Raw genomic sequence first — 16,061 nt, 5'->3', positions numbered from 1 at the left:
GTTAGCAGACTCTCCTGCATGAACTAGGTAGGAGTGTTTATAAAAAAGGTTAGGGCACAGGGTGAAATAGTTTAGGAAAGTAATTAGAAAATGATTAGAGACAGCTGAAGTAAATCTTTATTTCTAATTTTGAAAATAGTGATGCCCCAAATAAAAATAGCATCATGAGGGGTTGGAGGGAAGTCTCTGCAGTTTAAGAGCACTGCCTGCTCTTCCAGAGGACCCAGGTTCAATTCCCAGTACCCACGTGGCAGCCTTTAATCCTGGCACTCGGGAGGCAGAGGTAGGCAGATCTCTGTGAGGTAGAGGCCAGCCTGGTCTACGAAGCAAGTTCCAGGATAACCAGAGTTATTACGCGGAAAAACCCTGTCTTGAAACAAACAAAACAAAACAAAAAAGAAAGAAAGAAAAATAAACAAATTATTAAATTAAATAAACAAATAAATTAAATTATTAAAAAATAGGTGAAGTGGTCATGAGGTGACATAGTCAAAGACTTGGGGTTCAGTTCTAATAGGTGTTCTGTTTCACCTGTCCGTGGCTCTGGTCCTCCCTCCACTACATGGTTCTCCCCACGCACATTGAGTATGCTTAATAATCATGTAATTTGCTCAGCCAACGAGACATTAATACTGTGCAGGTGGAGGCTTGAAATTGAGGCTTGGCCTCTTGGAGTCAGGTTACCCTGGGAGGCAGCTCAGCTAGACTGTTGTTGGCTGTGGGCAGAGGCAGAGTAGGAGGGGCCACCTTGTATGATGTCAGCTAAGCTTAGTCGATTCAAAAATTGGTGAGGAGTAAGGAATCATCTTTGCTTTGACTAATATGTGTTGGACATTTGGCTGGCAGTGACAGATACTAGAAAGAAATACAGTGGTCCTCGCCGGCAGGCGCCTTCGTAGATCTGGGCTTTACATTAAACTGCATCATCAGTGTATGCTGTGGGTTGATATGACTTGAGTGTGTTCCCCGAAGGTGAAGGCTTATGTCTTGGAAGCTTGGTCGCTAAACTGGTGTCGCTGTGGTGGAAACCTTAAGCAATAGGGCCTAGAGGAAGGTGATTAGGTAATGGGGCTCTCCCTTGGTTAATGGGTGAGTGAATGTTGGGCTCCTTCCTTCTAACACATGAATAGAGAAGCAGAAAGTTTAAATATAAGAGTGCAATGAACAGAAATAATTTAAAAAATACTCTTAGCTGAGTTCAGTGTCTTCTTTTCTGGGTCTTTCTAAATTTCTCTCCTTGAGAGAAGCAATTAGCTATGTCTCGTGGAAAGAGTCACAATGTGACAAGGCCGAAGCCACAGTTTAGAAGGCTCCTCGTTATCACTCATCTTTTGAACCTTACAGACTAGAAAGCCATTGTCAGTCGCAAATTGGTCAAACCGCCAATTGTCCCAGCATTCCTGAAGCCTGTCCTTTGGGTCAGGAAGAGAACAAAGCTGCAGGGTTGCGGGGGCTGGGGGGAGGTCCCTATCTTGAATGTACAGAAACAGGTCATTTGAAGATGTGGAGCTAAAGTTCTGCTCCAAGTCTGAGCTCCAAGAGCTTTTAGTCACTGTCTCCATATAAGAGCCTAAAATTTCAGGTTACATTATTCATGTCTGTTTAATGCATAAATCACTCACTGCACTGTAACCAAAGCAGAAAAGGAAACTCCGTTCTTTTTTTCTGTCTTTCACATGTCTGTGTGTGGTGTGAACACTTGGAAAATATATGTACAATTGGATGTATTCGTGTGCACATGTGTGAGAGTCAGGATTCTCTAAAGGATAGGAGGAGGAGGAGGAGGGAGCAGGAGGAGGAAGAGGGGGAGAAGGAAGGAGATTGATTAGCTTGACTTACTGGCTGTGGTTTGGTTAGCAGTGGCCCTCTCATGACAAAAAGGCCAAGAATTCAATTGTTCAGCTCAGGAGGAAGAATGTCTCTACAGTCCTAATCTGAGACTGGAGCCCTAGGGAGCTGCTGATTGTTGACAGTCTGTGTTGGAATTCCGAAGAAGTAGGTTTTAATGCAGGTAAAGGATTGTCTTAGGAACAGTATAGATTGTCTGGTAAGTGAGAGTAACGGCCCCTTGATATTAACCTGGGGAAATACATGGATATATTGAGAGGACTTGGAGCTATGGAGAGAACAGAAATTCCAACCTCCATTCATCTGGGAAGAGAGAGGAAGAAGGAAAGAAGGGAAAAGACAAAACACTGGAGAGGAAAAGAGACTTTCCGCAGGTCTCTTGTTCTTATAGACACAAGCAAAGAAGATGTACCCCAAGGGTTCTGAAATGGGGATACTAGCACTCCCCTGAAACACCCAAGTAAGTCAGAATGGATGGAAGACTCATCTGATGCATATTGTAATGAACCAGACCTATGGCCTCTGAAAGCATTCAACTTTATCATCTATTTCTAGATTTCTCAGTTTATAATGCATGCCATTAGCCTAAGGTCTTGAGAGTCTTGTTAAACATCATGGCCTTGCCTGCTTTTACTTAGAGCTAACGGGGTTGTCTGATTACACTTAATGTGAGTGATCTAAAAGGAAGCAGTAGTAGTGGACCGACAGCCACTGATGGCTTGTGGGTCACATGGCAGATAGACCACATATTTTTATTACATATCCTTCCTCCAAAATCTCACAAAAGAACAACACAGAATGTGTATATGATTAGTCAGAAAAGCAGATATAGCTGGCACTTCTCTAGTATCTTTAGGTCTTAGCAAGCTACTGCACAACCATAGCAGGTGTATCGAAAAAAAGAAATTGAGGATATATATCAAATTGTAAGCCAAATTAACCAAGAAATAGCCAATAGAAGAAGTAGGAATAGTTCAGTCCTGGGGTGGGGAGCAAGACCTAATTTGAACAAAACAAAGAGATGGAAGGAGAGGAAATAAAGAACAAACACACCAAAAAAATTTTCTCCAAGTTAAAGTCACAATTACTCAGAACAAAGAAAGCATAAGCACAAAGGTTAAAGTAAGACCCATATCAGAGTAAATGTAGTTGGGTACCAACATTTCTCCTCGGGACCAAGATGCTTATTTCCTTTCTATAAGAGCCAGGTTAATAACTGATGACCCAAAGGTGACTCTCCACTCATGTTTGGGCTCTTTTGTAGAGATCTGGTGTGGGAAGTCCTTCTGAATGTGTTGCTTTTATTGGTTAATGAATAAAGCTGTTTTGGCCAGTGGCTTACCGGACTAGAGCTGGGAAGGAAAACTAAACTGAATGCTGGGGGAAAGAAGGTGGAGTCAGAGAGAAATCATGGATCCACCAGAGGAGAAAGATGTGAGCTGCCAGCTGGAACCTTGCTAGTAGGCCACAGCCATGTGGCAATACACAGATCAATAGAAATGGGTTAATTTTAAATATAAGAGTTAGCCAGAAGTATGCTTAAGCTATTGACTAAACAGTATTGCAAATAATATAGTTTTTGTGTGATTATTTTGTGGTCTGAGAAGCCAGGAACAAACAAACAGCCTTCTGCCAACAGAGATGGAGAACCAACTGCTGTCCAATCTCTGGATTGGACATGGGTGCATGTCCAGGGCATGAAGGCCCTCTGTTTCTCCCATGGGTGCTTTTCCCTTCTGAGATTTACCATGTGATGTGGGATGTCCTTCTGTACATGTGTTGCTTTTATTGTTTGATGAATATAGCTGTTTCGACCAATAGTTTAGCAGAATAAAGCCAGGCAGGAAATCTGAACAGAGATAATACAGAGAGTAAGCAGAGTCAAAGAGACGCCATATAGCTGCCAAAGGAGAAAGATGCTAGAACATTACCAGTAAGCCACAGCTTCGTGGTGATATATAGATTAATAGAAATAAGTTAAGATGTAAGGTTTGGCTAGGAATATGGCTGAGCCATTGGCCAAACAGTATTATAATTAATATTGTTTCTGTGTGATTATTTGGGTCTGGACAGTTGGGAAATTAAAGCACAGACTCTGTTTACAACCATGCAATGGGCTGATGTTTCTGTTGCAGCCATAATTCAACCTAGTCCTGTTTTCTTTTTTTTTTTTAATATTTATTATGTATACAACATTCTGTCTATGTGTATGCCTGCAGGCCAGAAGAGGGCACCAGACCCCATTATAGATGGTTGTGAGCCACCATGTGGTTGCTGGGAATTGAACTCAGGACCTTTGGAAGAGCAGGCAATGCTCTTAACCTCTGAGCCACCTCTCCAGCCCCCTCTTTTTTTTTTTAACCCATTACAAGTGTTAATGTTAAGAGGTGCACCCTTGAGTGGGCATTGCATGGCCAAGACCATGGCTAGAGGCAGAACTAGAAAAGACAGTAGGAAGGGCCAAAGCTGTGGTGGTGTTTCAGTCACACAGAGCTACAGTTTTCCTGTGGGTGACATCCGCAGACATCTGAAGACTCACACCACAAGCCATGAACAGGTGGGTGCCATGGCTGCTGGGTACAGTGACCTAATTCTGGAGAACCTCACAGCTGAGGTGCTTGAGTTGGCAGGTAATGCTTCCAAGGTTCTCAAAGTAAAGCGCATCATTCTATGTCCCTTGCAGTTTTCTATCCAAGGTGATGAAGAGTTGGATTCACCTTATCAAGGCTGCCATAGATGGGGTCAGTGAGATCTCGTACACTACAAATCTCTGATTAGAAAGAAGGGAGAGCAAAAACCTGTTTAGGAAATGATTTATAACCAGCCTGCTCTTCTTCACTGTTTGTAACTGGGACAAAGGATGCCAGTGGGGATGTGTGGAATCTTTGAGAACAGTTCAATGGAAAAGCACAATTTCTATAGACAAAATAAAAGAAACATTTGTTTGTTTTTAGGTTCATGAAATTTGATAAGCCCCTTTCCCTATGGTCATAATCATGTGTTGATTGGCTAGGTTTCTTTGTTGTGTTTTATACATAAATAGAATTGATGAAACATTTTTAGAACATTTTTAAAAAGTTGCCCTCTTGAATGGAAAAAGAGGAAAAAAAGAAGGTGGGGGAAGAAAAGGAAAGAGGGGAAGAAGAAGAACATGAAGGTGGGAAATGGGGAGGCGTTGGAGGGGCCGGGAGTGGGTACTATCTAAATACATTGTGTTCATGTATGGAATTACCAATGAATATATAAAAACAAGTAATAATTTTTTCCACTAAACTTCTGTATAGCTGTCTGCCTCAGAATCCAAGTTAAGACCATACCGAGATACAGTGTAGGAAATTCAAAGCATCAAGCAACAAGAAAAGGGTTCCTAAAGCTTTCATGAAAGAAAAAAAGACAGGAAGGGAAATAACATGTGATTTTTCAACAGCAACCTTAGAAAAAGACATTTTAAATAATGAACAGAAAGTATTTTTCTCCCTAGGTTTAGATTTAGTCCTGGATTGTAGAGTTCTCTACAGAAATATGCAGCTTTCATCTGAGATCTGTGTCTGGACTGTCCCTAAGGCCTGGGTGCTATTTCTGGGACACAGCAGAGGATTTAGAAGTAGCCTCTAATGAGGAGACTCTTTAGGTCTTTGGGACCATGTGTGTGAATCTTTAAGGGTAACATCTAATGGGGGCATTTTTAGACCATTTGGGCCATGAATATGAATAGGATGACAAAATACCAGACCTTCCTTCTCATTTTTACTTGTTTCTTGGTCCTGAAATGAGTGGCTTTGCCCCATCAAACACTGCCTGGTATGGTCGTTGCCTACCCACAGGCTCAGAAGTAATAACACCAAGTAATCATGGACTAAACTCTCCAAAGCAGTGAGCCAAAATACAGCCTTTCTCTTTATACATTTATTATATCAGGGTTTTACTACAATGATGGGTAGCTAACTGACACACTACTGCAGCAAACGAAAAGATGGACCAAAAGCATTTTCTCATGGGCTAGTCATTACCCAATGAGTCCGTGCCTTCCCTAGTCTTATCTTTAGAAGCAACTGGAAGAAAGTGAAGCAAGAAATAATGGTAGTGGCCAATGATCATGACCAAATAAGGGTGATCAGGCTGTAAGAGAAGACTGAGAAGGCAGGAAACATGGGATGTTGGAAGATAGAGTGGTATCTCAAAAACCGGCAGAGCAACAGCCTAAGAATGCATCTCAGACAGCTAGGGGAATAGTTTGCCTGGAATGGCATCAGAAGCTTGAATGGCCTAAACCTTGAGAGCTCCAGGAACAAAGAAAATCAATATTACTTATGATATACTAGTAATATGTCGTGTCTGTTAACTTCAGCGGGGCTGTGTGTCTGTAAACAAAAGGAGGCGTGATCCTGTTGAACAGAGTCTTGCCTTCACCTCTATACCAATGTCAGCGTTGACTCAGGGAAATGAAGTCTGTGCTGAAATGTGGAGAAGAAAGAAATGGAAGGGACAGTAGTGCAATGAATTCCTGTGCAGCAGGCGGTGAGGTCCGAAACAACTGAGTCGAGAGACATCAATCTGTGCAGAATATGATACCCAGAGGAGGTAAGTGGAGAATTCAAGTCAGGCTACTTCTGAGGGGTAGGTGAAGATTGATAACTCTTCATGAGCTGCCTGATTAAACTCGCAAAGTTACATACCTGCATCTCCTTAACAAGCCATTAAAATTTTTATCTAATAAAAAGTTAGAAGGGATAAACTGTCTGCTTTGTAGTGAGGGTGGCAAGTGCATGAAGGGAAGATGCTGGGCAGGTTGACTAGTCAGGAGAGCAAGCAGCATGGCTCCACAGAACACATAACTTGCCTTAGGACAAAGGAGTCCCAGAAACCAGTGGATTTCCTAAAACCATCATGATCCTTTCTGCTGGGGGACAACGGCCTATACCCTCTCACTTGTATTTTAAATAAACACTGATTGGCCTGTAGCCAGGCAGGAAGTATGGGTGGAGTAACCAGGCAAGAAGTAGAGGCAGGGCAATGGGAATTCTGGGAAAAGTTTGAGTCTGCAATCGTCACTCAGACATAAAGGAAGCCAGACAGAGAGCAAGCAAGATGTGACTGCCTCACTGAAAAAGGTACCAAGTTACGTGGCTAACACAGACAAGAATTATGGGCTAATATAAGTTATAAGAGTTAATATGAAGCCTGAGATAATAGGCTAATCAGTTTATAATTAATGTAGGCCTCTGTGTGTTTATTTGGGACTAAATGGATGTGGGACCGGGCAAGACAGAAATCCTAGTCAACACCTTTCTCTTTACATTTGTTTTGCTGAGACATGGTCTCATACAGCCTAGGCTGGCATTGTACTCACTTTGAGACAAGAATATCTTAAATTTCTGAGCCTCTTGCTTTTGTCCCCCAAGTGTTAGGAATTCAGATGTGCTCCATTATGGCTGTTTTTTTTCCTTGTTTGTTTGCTTGTTTGTTTATGCAGTGCTGAGAATGGAACACAAGGCCATGTGGGTGCCAGGCAAGCACTCTAGCGGCTGAGCTGCATCCCTGGCTTCATTACAACCCTTTTACTCTTAGTTCCTGCGGACAGGTTTGAAGAGAAGAGTGACGGCAAATCATCTACTCTGCCCTAACGGCCTGTGCTGTGAAAGACACTGCTAACTCAGCACAGCCATGCATGCTTCCTACATAATGTCCATCAAGGGCGCAAACGCAATGACAGCATATTAAAATCCCCAAGGAAGTCTCTGAGGCTCAGATAACTAGACAGTGACTACTTCCAGTTCCAAAAGACCTGATGAATTTGGCCTTCTTTTATGCAGCTTGCCTTGCTTAGCTTGAAGGCCCATGTTCCCCGCATTGTTTGAGTCCTTGGAGAAGCAAATGCTAAGATATGAGTAATTGAGCATATGTTTTACCAGGGGAAATGGAGAGGTTTCGACAGCCATCAGACCTCATTACAAGCTCTCCAAGAGCAGGGAGAAGTTCTGAGTGCAGTCCTAATAAAAGATGAAAAAGGCTACTTTGGAGCCCTGTGCTCCCCAGGAGAGTCTGCCTCGGTGGTAACCATGCTCATTGGGAAGCCATCTTTGGCCCGAGCACAGTAGCACATTGCCGAACCCTGCAACTGGGGATCTTTGTGAGTTGTACTTCCTGCAGTTGGAGGTCTGTAGCTCTGTTTCCCAGGACAGCCACATTCGACCTAGGGAAACGGAAGGGGTTGAAGAAAGTCTCAGACATGCCTGTGGTGGGGTAGATATGACCATAGTGTTACAGAAGACCCAGAGAGTGTCAGGTCCAGATCTCAGGCAGCACCAGACAGGCTGGTGTAATTGGTCATCTGCTCCTAACAGGTTCATGTGGCCTATGGGTAGATATGGGAGGGAGGGGATGGTGGAGATGTTCTTAATCTGAGCTGAGCAGTGAGATTAATGGGAGGAATCAGAACCAAGGCTTCAAGATAGAAAACTCAGTAGAGAGGGACAATGCATTTTCTAATCCCAGCTTTAGGAAGGTGGAGATGGGAGGCTGGATAGCTAGCCCTTCTAGTATACATGGTGAACTTCAGACTAGTGAGAAACTTTGTTGCAAAACACAAGGTGGAGGCCAGAGAGACTGCTCAATGGTTAAGAGCACTGGCTGCTTTTCAGAGGACTCCTGGTGCAATTCCTAGTACTTACATGGTGGCTCAAAACCATCTTCAACTCCAGTGCCAAAGGGTCTGATGTCCTCGTCTGGCTTTCGTAGGCACTAGGAATGCACATGGTATGCAGACATGCAGGCAAGCAAAATACTCATACGTATAAACAAATAATTTTAATTTTTTAATTAAAAAACTCTCAACAGCAAGGTGGACAGTTCCAGCAGAAAAATGCTTGACATTGTCCTCTGGCCTTCATATGCATGTTCACTTTCATGCAATTTCACACATATGAACATGCATGTACACAAGACTCTCATGCTATTGAGAAGGATATGGTCAAGGGACCTAATTCACACACAGCCATTTGCAGTGTTGGAATGATGATACAACATCTTTTTCTTCAGTGGCTCAGATGAATCTGTTTTGATCAGTGATTTAATTACATTAAGAGCTACAATTAGCTACCAAACTGACAAAAGCCATTAACCCATTAAATGCTTGTTCTTATGCATTGAACACCAAGAAAACTATATAAACGCACACACACACACACACACACACACAGTTTTCTTGACTTTATGAATGAATATAATCCTTAACCTTAACCTTTAGGTGCTTGTGGAAGAGTTTTATTTAACCTTACCAAATTTAACTAATGTATGTGACATCACCTTCCCCCTCCAGATAAGTCATCTCTTTCACTTAAGGCATTTGTACAAAATGGTCATTAAAAGTCAATCACTTCCTCTAGTATCCTTTTAGAGAAACAGGCATGTTTCCTATGTTGGGTAGTATAGTTGTATGCTCTAGTTAATATTTTCCCACAAACAAGGGTATAAATTCATTTGTGACACCATATCTAGAGTTCTCTCCCCCAACTGCACTTAGATCAGTAAAAGTCATTTGTTGTGTTTCTTTTTAAGGGAGATGTGGACTGTCATCTCTACCCCACATAGAGCACCAGTGACAGACCTAAAAAAGGTCAGCCAAGTCCAGCTTGGTGAACCAATGAGTTTACCTGGCTTCCTTCCTTCCTTCCTTCCTTCCTTCCTTCCTTCCTTCCTTCCTTCCTTCCTCCCTCCCTCCCTCCCTCTCCCCCTCCCTTCCTTCCTTCCTCTTTTTCTTTCTTTCTTTCTTTTTTCCTCTACATAATTTTATTACTTGCTTTTTTCCTTTTTTATTAATTTTTATTGAGCTCTACATTTTTCTCTGCTCCCCTCCCTGCCTCTCCCTTCCCCTCTTCAATCTTCCCCCAAGGTCCCCATGCTCCCAATTTAGTAAGGAGATCATGTCTTTCTCTACTTCCCATGTAGATTAGATATATGTAAGTCTCTCTTAGTGTCCTCATTGTTGTCTAAGTTCTCTGGGATTATGGTTTGTAGGCTGGTTTTCTTTGCTTTATGTTTAAAAACCACCTATGAGTGAGTACATGTGATAATTGTCTTTATGTGCCTGGGTTACCTCACTCAAAAATGATGTTTTCTAGCTCTATCCATTTGCCTGCAAAATTCAAGATGTCGTTATTTTTTTCTGCTGTGTAGTACTCCATTGTGTAAATGTACCACATTTTCCTTATCCATTCTTTGGCCAAGGGGCATTTAGGTTGTTTCCAGGTTCTGGCTATGTAAAACAATGCTGCTATGAACATAGTTGAGCACATGTCCTTGTGGCATGGTTGACCATCCTTTGGATATGTACTCAAAAGTTTATCTGGCTTCCATATAGGAGTATGGGTGACACTAACACAGGTGCATGACTGAAAGTCCCACCCAAGTATGGTGACCACATAGTGGAAAGCACATTACTGGAGTCCCCATCTTTAGTTGACTTTCTATGACCTTCGGGTTCTAGTTCCTCCCAAGAGCATAGTGGCAGGAAGGCGATGGAATGATTCTATCCCATCTCCAATCCCATCTCATTCTTCTAGAGAGTGTTATTAACCTCATTAGCATAACCATAGACCTACTAATCACTGTGCTATTCTGTTTATTGCACTGTCGTGACCATTGGGGCAAGTTCTAGTTCACCACACCAACCCCCTGAGCTGTGGTAACAATGGCCATGTAATAGCTAAGGAAAAACACCATTGATTCCAACTTGGGTAAACATCAGCCATAAGGATATATTTGTTAAAGTCAAGTCCTGTTAAAGACTAGTGCTATCAAAAGGGTTGTCAAAACTTAGGAGAATGGATAGCAACTCCACCTGAAATACTTATAAAACATACTGAAGACGTTCTGTCCTCTTACTGTACACACTGAGCTATATGCTTCCCTATTTTATATCTGAGTCATCGATGTCACAAAGAGGATTTAAAGTCAGTTTATAAAGCTATGCCATAGTATGAATTTGTTACCCATTGAACTGATAAGGACATTATCACAGAGAAGTTATCTGAGGTTGCACTGTGAGTCATGGGACCCTATCAGAACATGGACACTTGGCTTCCTCTGTGCTTTTGTGTCTGATCATTGTTGCAGCTGGTCCAGGATCATGCAGCCAGGATTAGTCTCCACCAAATCCCAGCTCTAGTGATCTATCCGAGGACTTGGCAGAAGAGCCATCCTTGTCATCAGCTTTCTAAATCAAAACCCGAATGACTCTGTTATTGATTATTAAATGGCACCACATGCTGCTTCTTTTTAGAACAAAACTACCTTTTGAATATAAAAACAAGGGAAGGATTTAATGTCTCCCTGGTGAGCAGGGTGGCACACACCTATAATCCCAGCCACGTGGGAAGATGGGACAGAAATATCTTGGATTCAAGCTGGTCTGTGTTACATAGAAAGACTCTGTCTCAAAGAGAAAATAGGAGAAAAAAAAGAGGGAGGAAAAAACAGCCCAAGCAAACAAAAACTTTGAAGGTCACCCAGATGGTTCATTGGGTTAAAGTGCTTGCCGTATAAGCTGTTTGATACCCAGAATCTACATTAAAAAAAAAAAAAAAGATGTGGAACACATCTGTAATCCCAACATCTCTATGAAAAAACTTGGAGGTGGGGCAGAAGAATCTCTTGAAGACTCATGGGCTAGCTAGCCTGGAGCATGCAACAGCAGAAAAAAGAGAAGCCCTACCTCAACAAAGGAGAAGGAGAGGATTATTCCAGAAAAATTGCTATGTGACCTCCACAGACATACAGGCCATGCAGTTTTACCCAACCACACCCAAATTTACACACTAAGACTGATTTTTAACAATTAAAAATGAGAAAAATCTTTTTCCTAGCTGGGCAATTACATCAAAACACGTAATGTACAGTTTTATCCATTTATCCAAAGAAATTAGTTCTGCTTTCACAGGTAGCCAGTTGATGAACTAAAATGAAAAGAGCTCTCCAAATGACAAACACTGAGTACACTGGCCCCACCTCCAAATGCTCCAACCACTTGAAAGGTTTGTGTGTATTAAGTCCCTTGGCCACATCCTTTCCACTACCACTAAAGAACATCTCCGGGGCTTGCTGGACCACATCCCATCATGTGCACGTATAAACCACACTGGAAGTTCAAAGTACTTCCATCCTCTGGGAGCTGCTTCCTAATGTCTCACTTGGAGTACATTTCTAACTCCACTGTAACAAAAAGTGGGTGCATTAATAATGTATTGCCTTGAGGGGATGATTCAAAATGTGTGGGGAAAGTAACGGTGCCCTTGGCCCTTCATCTAAGTATGAAAAGTAAGAGGGAAACTGGCATAAACCCAACTCCCAAAGATACCACATCATTCTAGCAATGAAACACAAGGAAGTTTAATGTTTAATACATGCATCTTAATTATTATATTTCTCAAATGGCTACTCCCTAATATTGCCCACTGTTAGTCTTTGCTGTGTTAATTTGACCATATTTATGAGAATATACAGAATCATGTACATATATATGTGTGTGTACACACACACACACACACACACACACACATATTATTTAAAATTAAAGCATTTACCTGACAAGTGATTTTCAGGAAGAAATTGGCAAATCAAATAACATTTTATTTTAGGGATTACTATGAGACTTGCCATGTCAATTTTTCTCTAAAATATATTTGCAATGTCCAGCATCATGTGCTTGTGTGTGCAGACACATGCACATACTTTAGCATAACTTACCTTAAGATAACTTACCCATAGAGGCCGTCACATATTGCATAGTCACACAAGCCCTCAAACATCACATATCCTGGAGTAGTCTTTGTTTAGTTCAAGATATATTCCTGCTATGTAATTCAGGTCTAACCCTATCTGACTTGAAAACTATGTAGCTCAGGCGAGCCTGGTGCTCACAATCCTCTTGTATCAGCCTTCCAAGTAATAGTTTTGCGGACTGGCTCTGCCAAGCCTTTAGTGAAACAGCCTCCAAAGTAGAGCATTCACTTGAGAGGTGTTAGGCAAGAGGGAGTGATTTCTATAAGCATTTCTCATGATGACTCAAGTGAGGAACTGTACCCCTCATTCCCATCTGCCTGTGCATTCTATCACATAAATGATGCTTAGCAGTACTGAGAAATAAATAGCTCTCTATTCTTTGGGTTATAATCTAAGGGAATGGTTATTTGTTCTGCTGCCCAAATGGTTCTACCTTGGCCACTGGGATTGTTTTAGTTTGGCCCATGCCTCCTCTCTAGACTCACCTCAGAATGAATTCAACCTTCAGGGACAGTGTTTGCTTTGAATCGCAGGATAGAAATCTTGTCTATTGATGCCATTGGGCTGGAAGCAAAAAGTGTAGACTGTACCTCTGACTTAACAAAAAAAAAATGTGTGTGAGTTTGCACAAATGAGCGGCCCTTTTCCAAGAGAGTCTTTGTAAATATAGGTGATCAGTAGTTTCTTCTGTGTGTGTATGCAGCACAGTGCATACATACACACATGTGCACATAAACACAAAACCGTGTATGCTTATAGGAGAAAGGGAAGACATTTTTGCTGTGATAATTTAAATGTACATGTGGTATGAAAATACCCTTTTTTTCCCATATAGAACTCCATTCTGTAGAGCAACCATGCTTCAAGTTGATGCCATCAGTGGCCCATAACTTTCTCTTCCTTCATCTGCTTCCCTTTGGTTCCTGTCAGCTGTGGAACTGGGCTAACCATGAGACTAGCGACATGCGTGCGTGTGGTAGTTTAAATGCAATTGGCCCTCATAATTTCAAAGAGAGTGACACTATTAGGAGATATGGCTTTGTCAGAGTAGGTATGGCCTCATTGAAGGAAGTGTGTCACTGTTGGGGGCAGGCTTTAAGGGTTCCTATGCTAAGGATAAAGCCTAGTGCTTCGGTAGACTTCCTGTTACCTGCAGATGGAGGACTCTTTACTACTCCAGCACTACATCTGCCAGCGTGCAGTCACGTGCTCCCCACCATGATGATAATGAACCGAACCTCTGAAACTGCAGGCCAGCCCCTTCAATGGAATGTTTCCCTTCTAAGAGTGGTCATGGTGTCTCTTCACAGCAATAGAAACCCTAACGAAGACAGTGGGTAATTGTTCCTAATTTTCTTCCATTGCATCGTCCACTCCCCAGAAGAGATCCCTGGATAGAGGTACTAGTTTCTGTCCCACTTCTAACAAGGACGTCAAGCTGAAGTCTCTCTCTCTCTCCTCCCCACCTCTGTGTATGGTGTAGGTCTGTGTCTGGGTGGAAGGGATGAAGAATTAATAGGATCAACAATGCCTTTTGCTGACTCACCGTAGTGTCTTAACTTTGAACAGGTGCAATTAGAAAAATCAAAGTCAAGTCAACACCAAACCTCAAGAGAGCTGTGGAAGAAAACAGGCTCACTCACCACCTCCTGGCGAGCTGGTGATTTCCTCTTCTCAGCAGATCTTGCGGGCAGCTTCGCTGCAATAGTCGCTCTGTGTCAGGCTTCCCATCAAAACACAGTGGGGCTGTTTCATGTGCAGGCGGAGGTAGATGGTGATGGTATGTACGGCTTATTCACTGTGTAAAAGGGGAGGTCTTCTTTTTAAAAATAACGAGGATCATAAATGGGCCTCAACTAACGGGGCTCATGCTAACAGCACTCTAGAAACTGCCTTTATTCAGACACAAGATCACTGGGTCCAAGCTGGTGATTCAATCATTTCCCAATGACAGAAAGGACTATATGTTAATATCAATCCCATCAACGTTTCTACGTTTCTCCTGGCCCAACTTTGGAATATCTTCCATATCCTGTCTCCTTCCTGAATATCTGCCATAGTTCTCAGTTTCTATTGAAGTTGTCGATTCTGGCCACCTACGCCCATTGCTTCCAGGAGGTACGATGCTACTCAAGTTATGATTCCATCGAAGATGAAGCAGCTAGTGTAGTGCTCACCTGTGTTTTCAGACAGAATATTGCATAGCTAAGCTTCAGGTTCAACACTTCAAAAGTGGAGGTGATGATAGTGTGCAGCCCGTAAGGTTGTTTTATAAATTAAATACTATGATGGATTCGAAGACTTTGACCATGGAGGTAATGCTGGATTAACCCTAGCTACCATTGCTTTATTCAGTAATATCTTGCTAGACCTGACCGAACTGTCAGTGAGAGAAACCAACAAACAGACTAGCAAGTATTCTATATCAAAAATAACATAGGTTGGACTGGGGATATAACTTGTGCCTAGCATTGAATATACTAGGAATTTTGTTTTTTGTTTAGATCTGGTTGTCCTGGAACTCACTTTGTAGACGAGGCTGGCCTCGAACTTGCAGAGATCTGCCCGCCTTCATCCCCCGAGTGCTGGGATTAAAAGCGTAGGCCACCACTGCCCAGTAGCATTTTGATGGTTGTCTGTAATCCTAGCACTTGGGTGGCGGAGGCAGGAGAATTGGAGTTTAAGGCCATCAAGTTTGAGGCTACTTTGGGATACATTAGACCTCACCTCTGAGAGGCAAACGGTGTGAGAGAATGCCATAATTTAAAATGGAATGACTTCTCCTGAAAATTTTGACTAGGAAATCCCAACAGTGGTAGTGAGTGAGAACCCTGAAGCTGGAAGGTAGGGCCAGAAGAAAGTGGTACCTGGAAGCCATGATGAGTCACATATGAGCTCCATGTTTAGGCTTTTCTGACCTTTCCGTTCTACAAACCCTGGGCGGATGCTCATATCAGATTTACTCAGTTAATTGTGTTTATTTGTTTCATTTGACTTCTATGTTTATTTGTGTGTATGTCTTTGTACCACTAAGAGTTCAGGAAAGACAAGAGTAATGACTCCAGATGTCTCCAACAGAGGGAAGTCAATATAGGAACTGCTTATACAGGCAGAGAAAGAACAGAAAAGTGAATGAGGGAGGTGAGAGGCAGAAAAGCAGAGCGTTAGTACCAATGCAGAAGGAGATAATAGTATGTCTTGGAAGCTGAAATCACAGTAAGTTGCAGGAAAGAAGACGAAAAGGAGAAGGGCCATCCTGCAAAACTGGAGCTATAGAGAGATGCACCCAAGGCAGAAAGACGTCCCAGAAAGGATGGAGAGAACTCCTCTGACTTCATTCCTCTTCTTGGCATTTGTTGTTGCACCAATGCATCCTTTGGCCAAATTACCCAGCAGCCAAAGGGCAACAGAGCCTGGGGAATGGAGCTGTCTTC

General features: G+C 42.3%; 1 protein-coding gene across 1 annotated transcript; it reads left to right on the top strand.

The window, feature by feature from the left end:
• Positions 1-4,270: 4,270 nt before the first annotated feature.
• On the top strand, positions 4,271-7,946 carry LOC121677078 (histone H2A.V-like). Its single transcript, XM_042054526.1, has 2 exons — positions 4,271-4,501; positions 7,761-7,946. Exons 1-2 carry the CDS (start codon positions 4,271-4,273, stop codon positions 7,944-7,946), a joined length of 417 nt encoding a protein of 138 aa, XP_041910460.1.
• Positions 7,947-16,061: the final 8,115 nt, after the last annotated feature.

The sequence above is a fragment of the Arvicola amphibius genome, chromosome 2 (genome assembly GCF_903992535.2).
Source record: "Arvicola amphibius chromosome 2, mArvAmp1.2, whole genome shotgun sequence".
NCBI classification, from domain to species: Eukaryota; Metazoa; Chordata; class Mammalia; order Rodentia; family Cricetidae; genus Arvicola; species Arvicola amphibius.
This window is presented reverse-complemented; position numbering and strand designations above follow the sequence as displayed.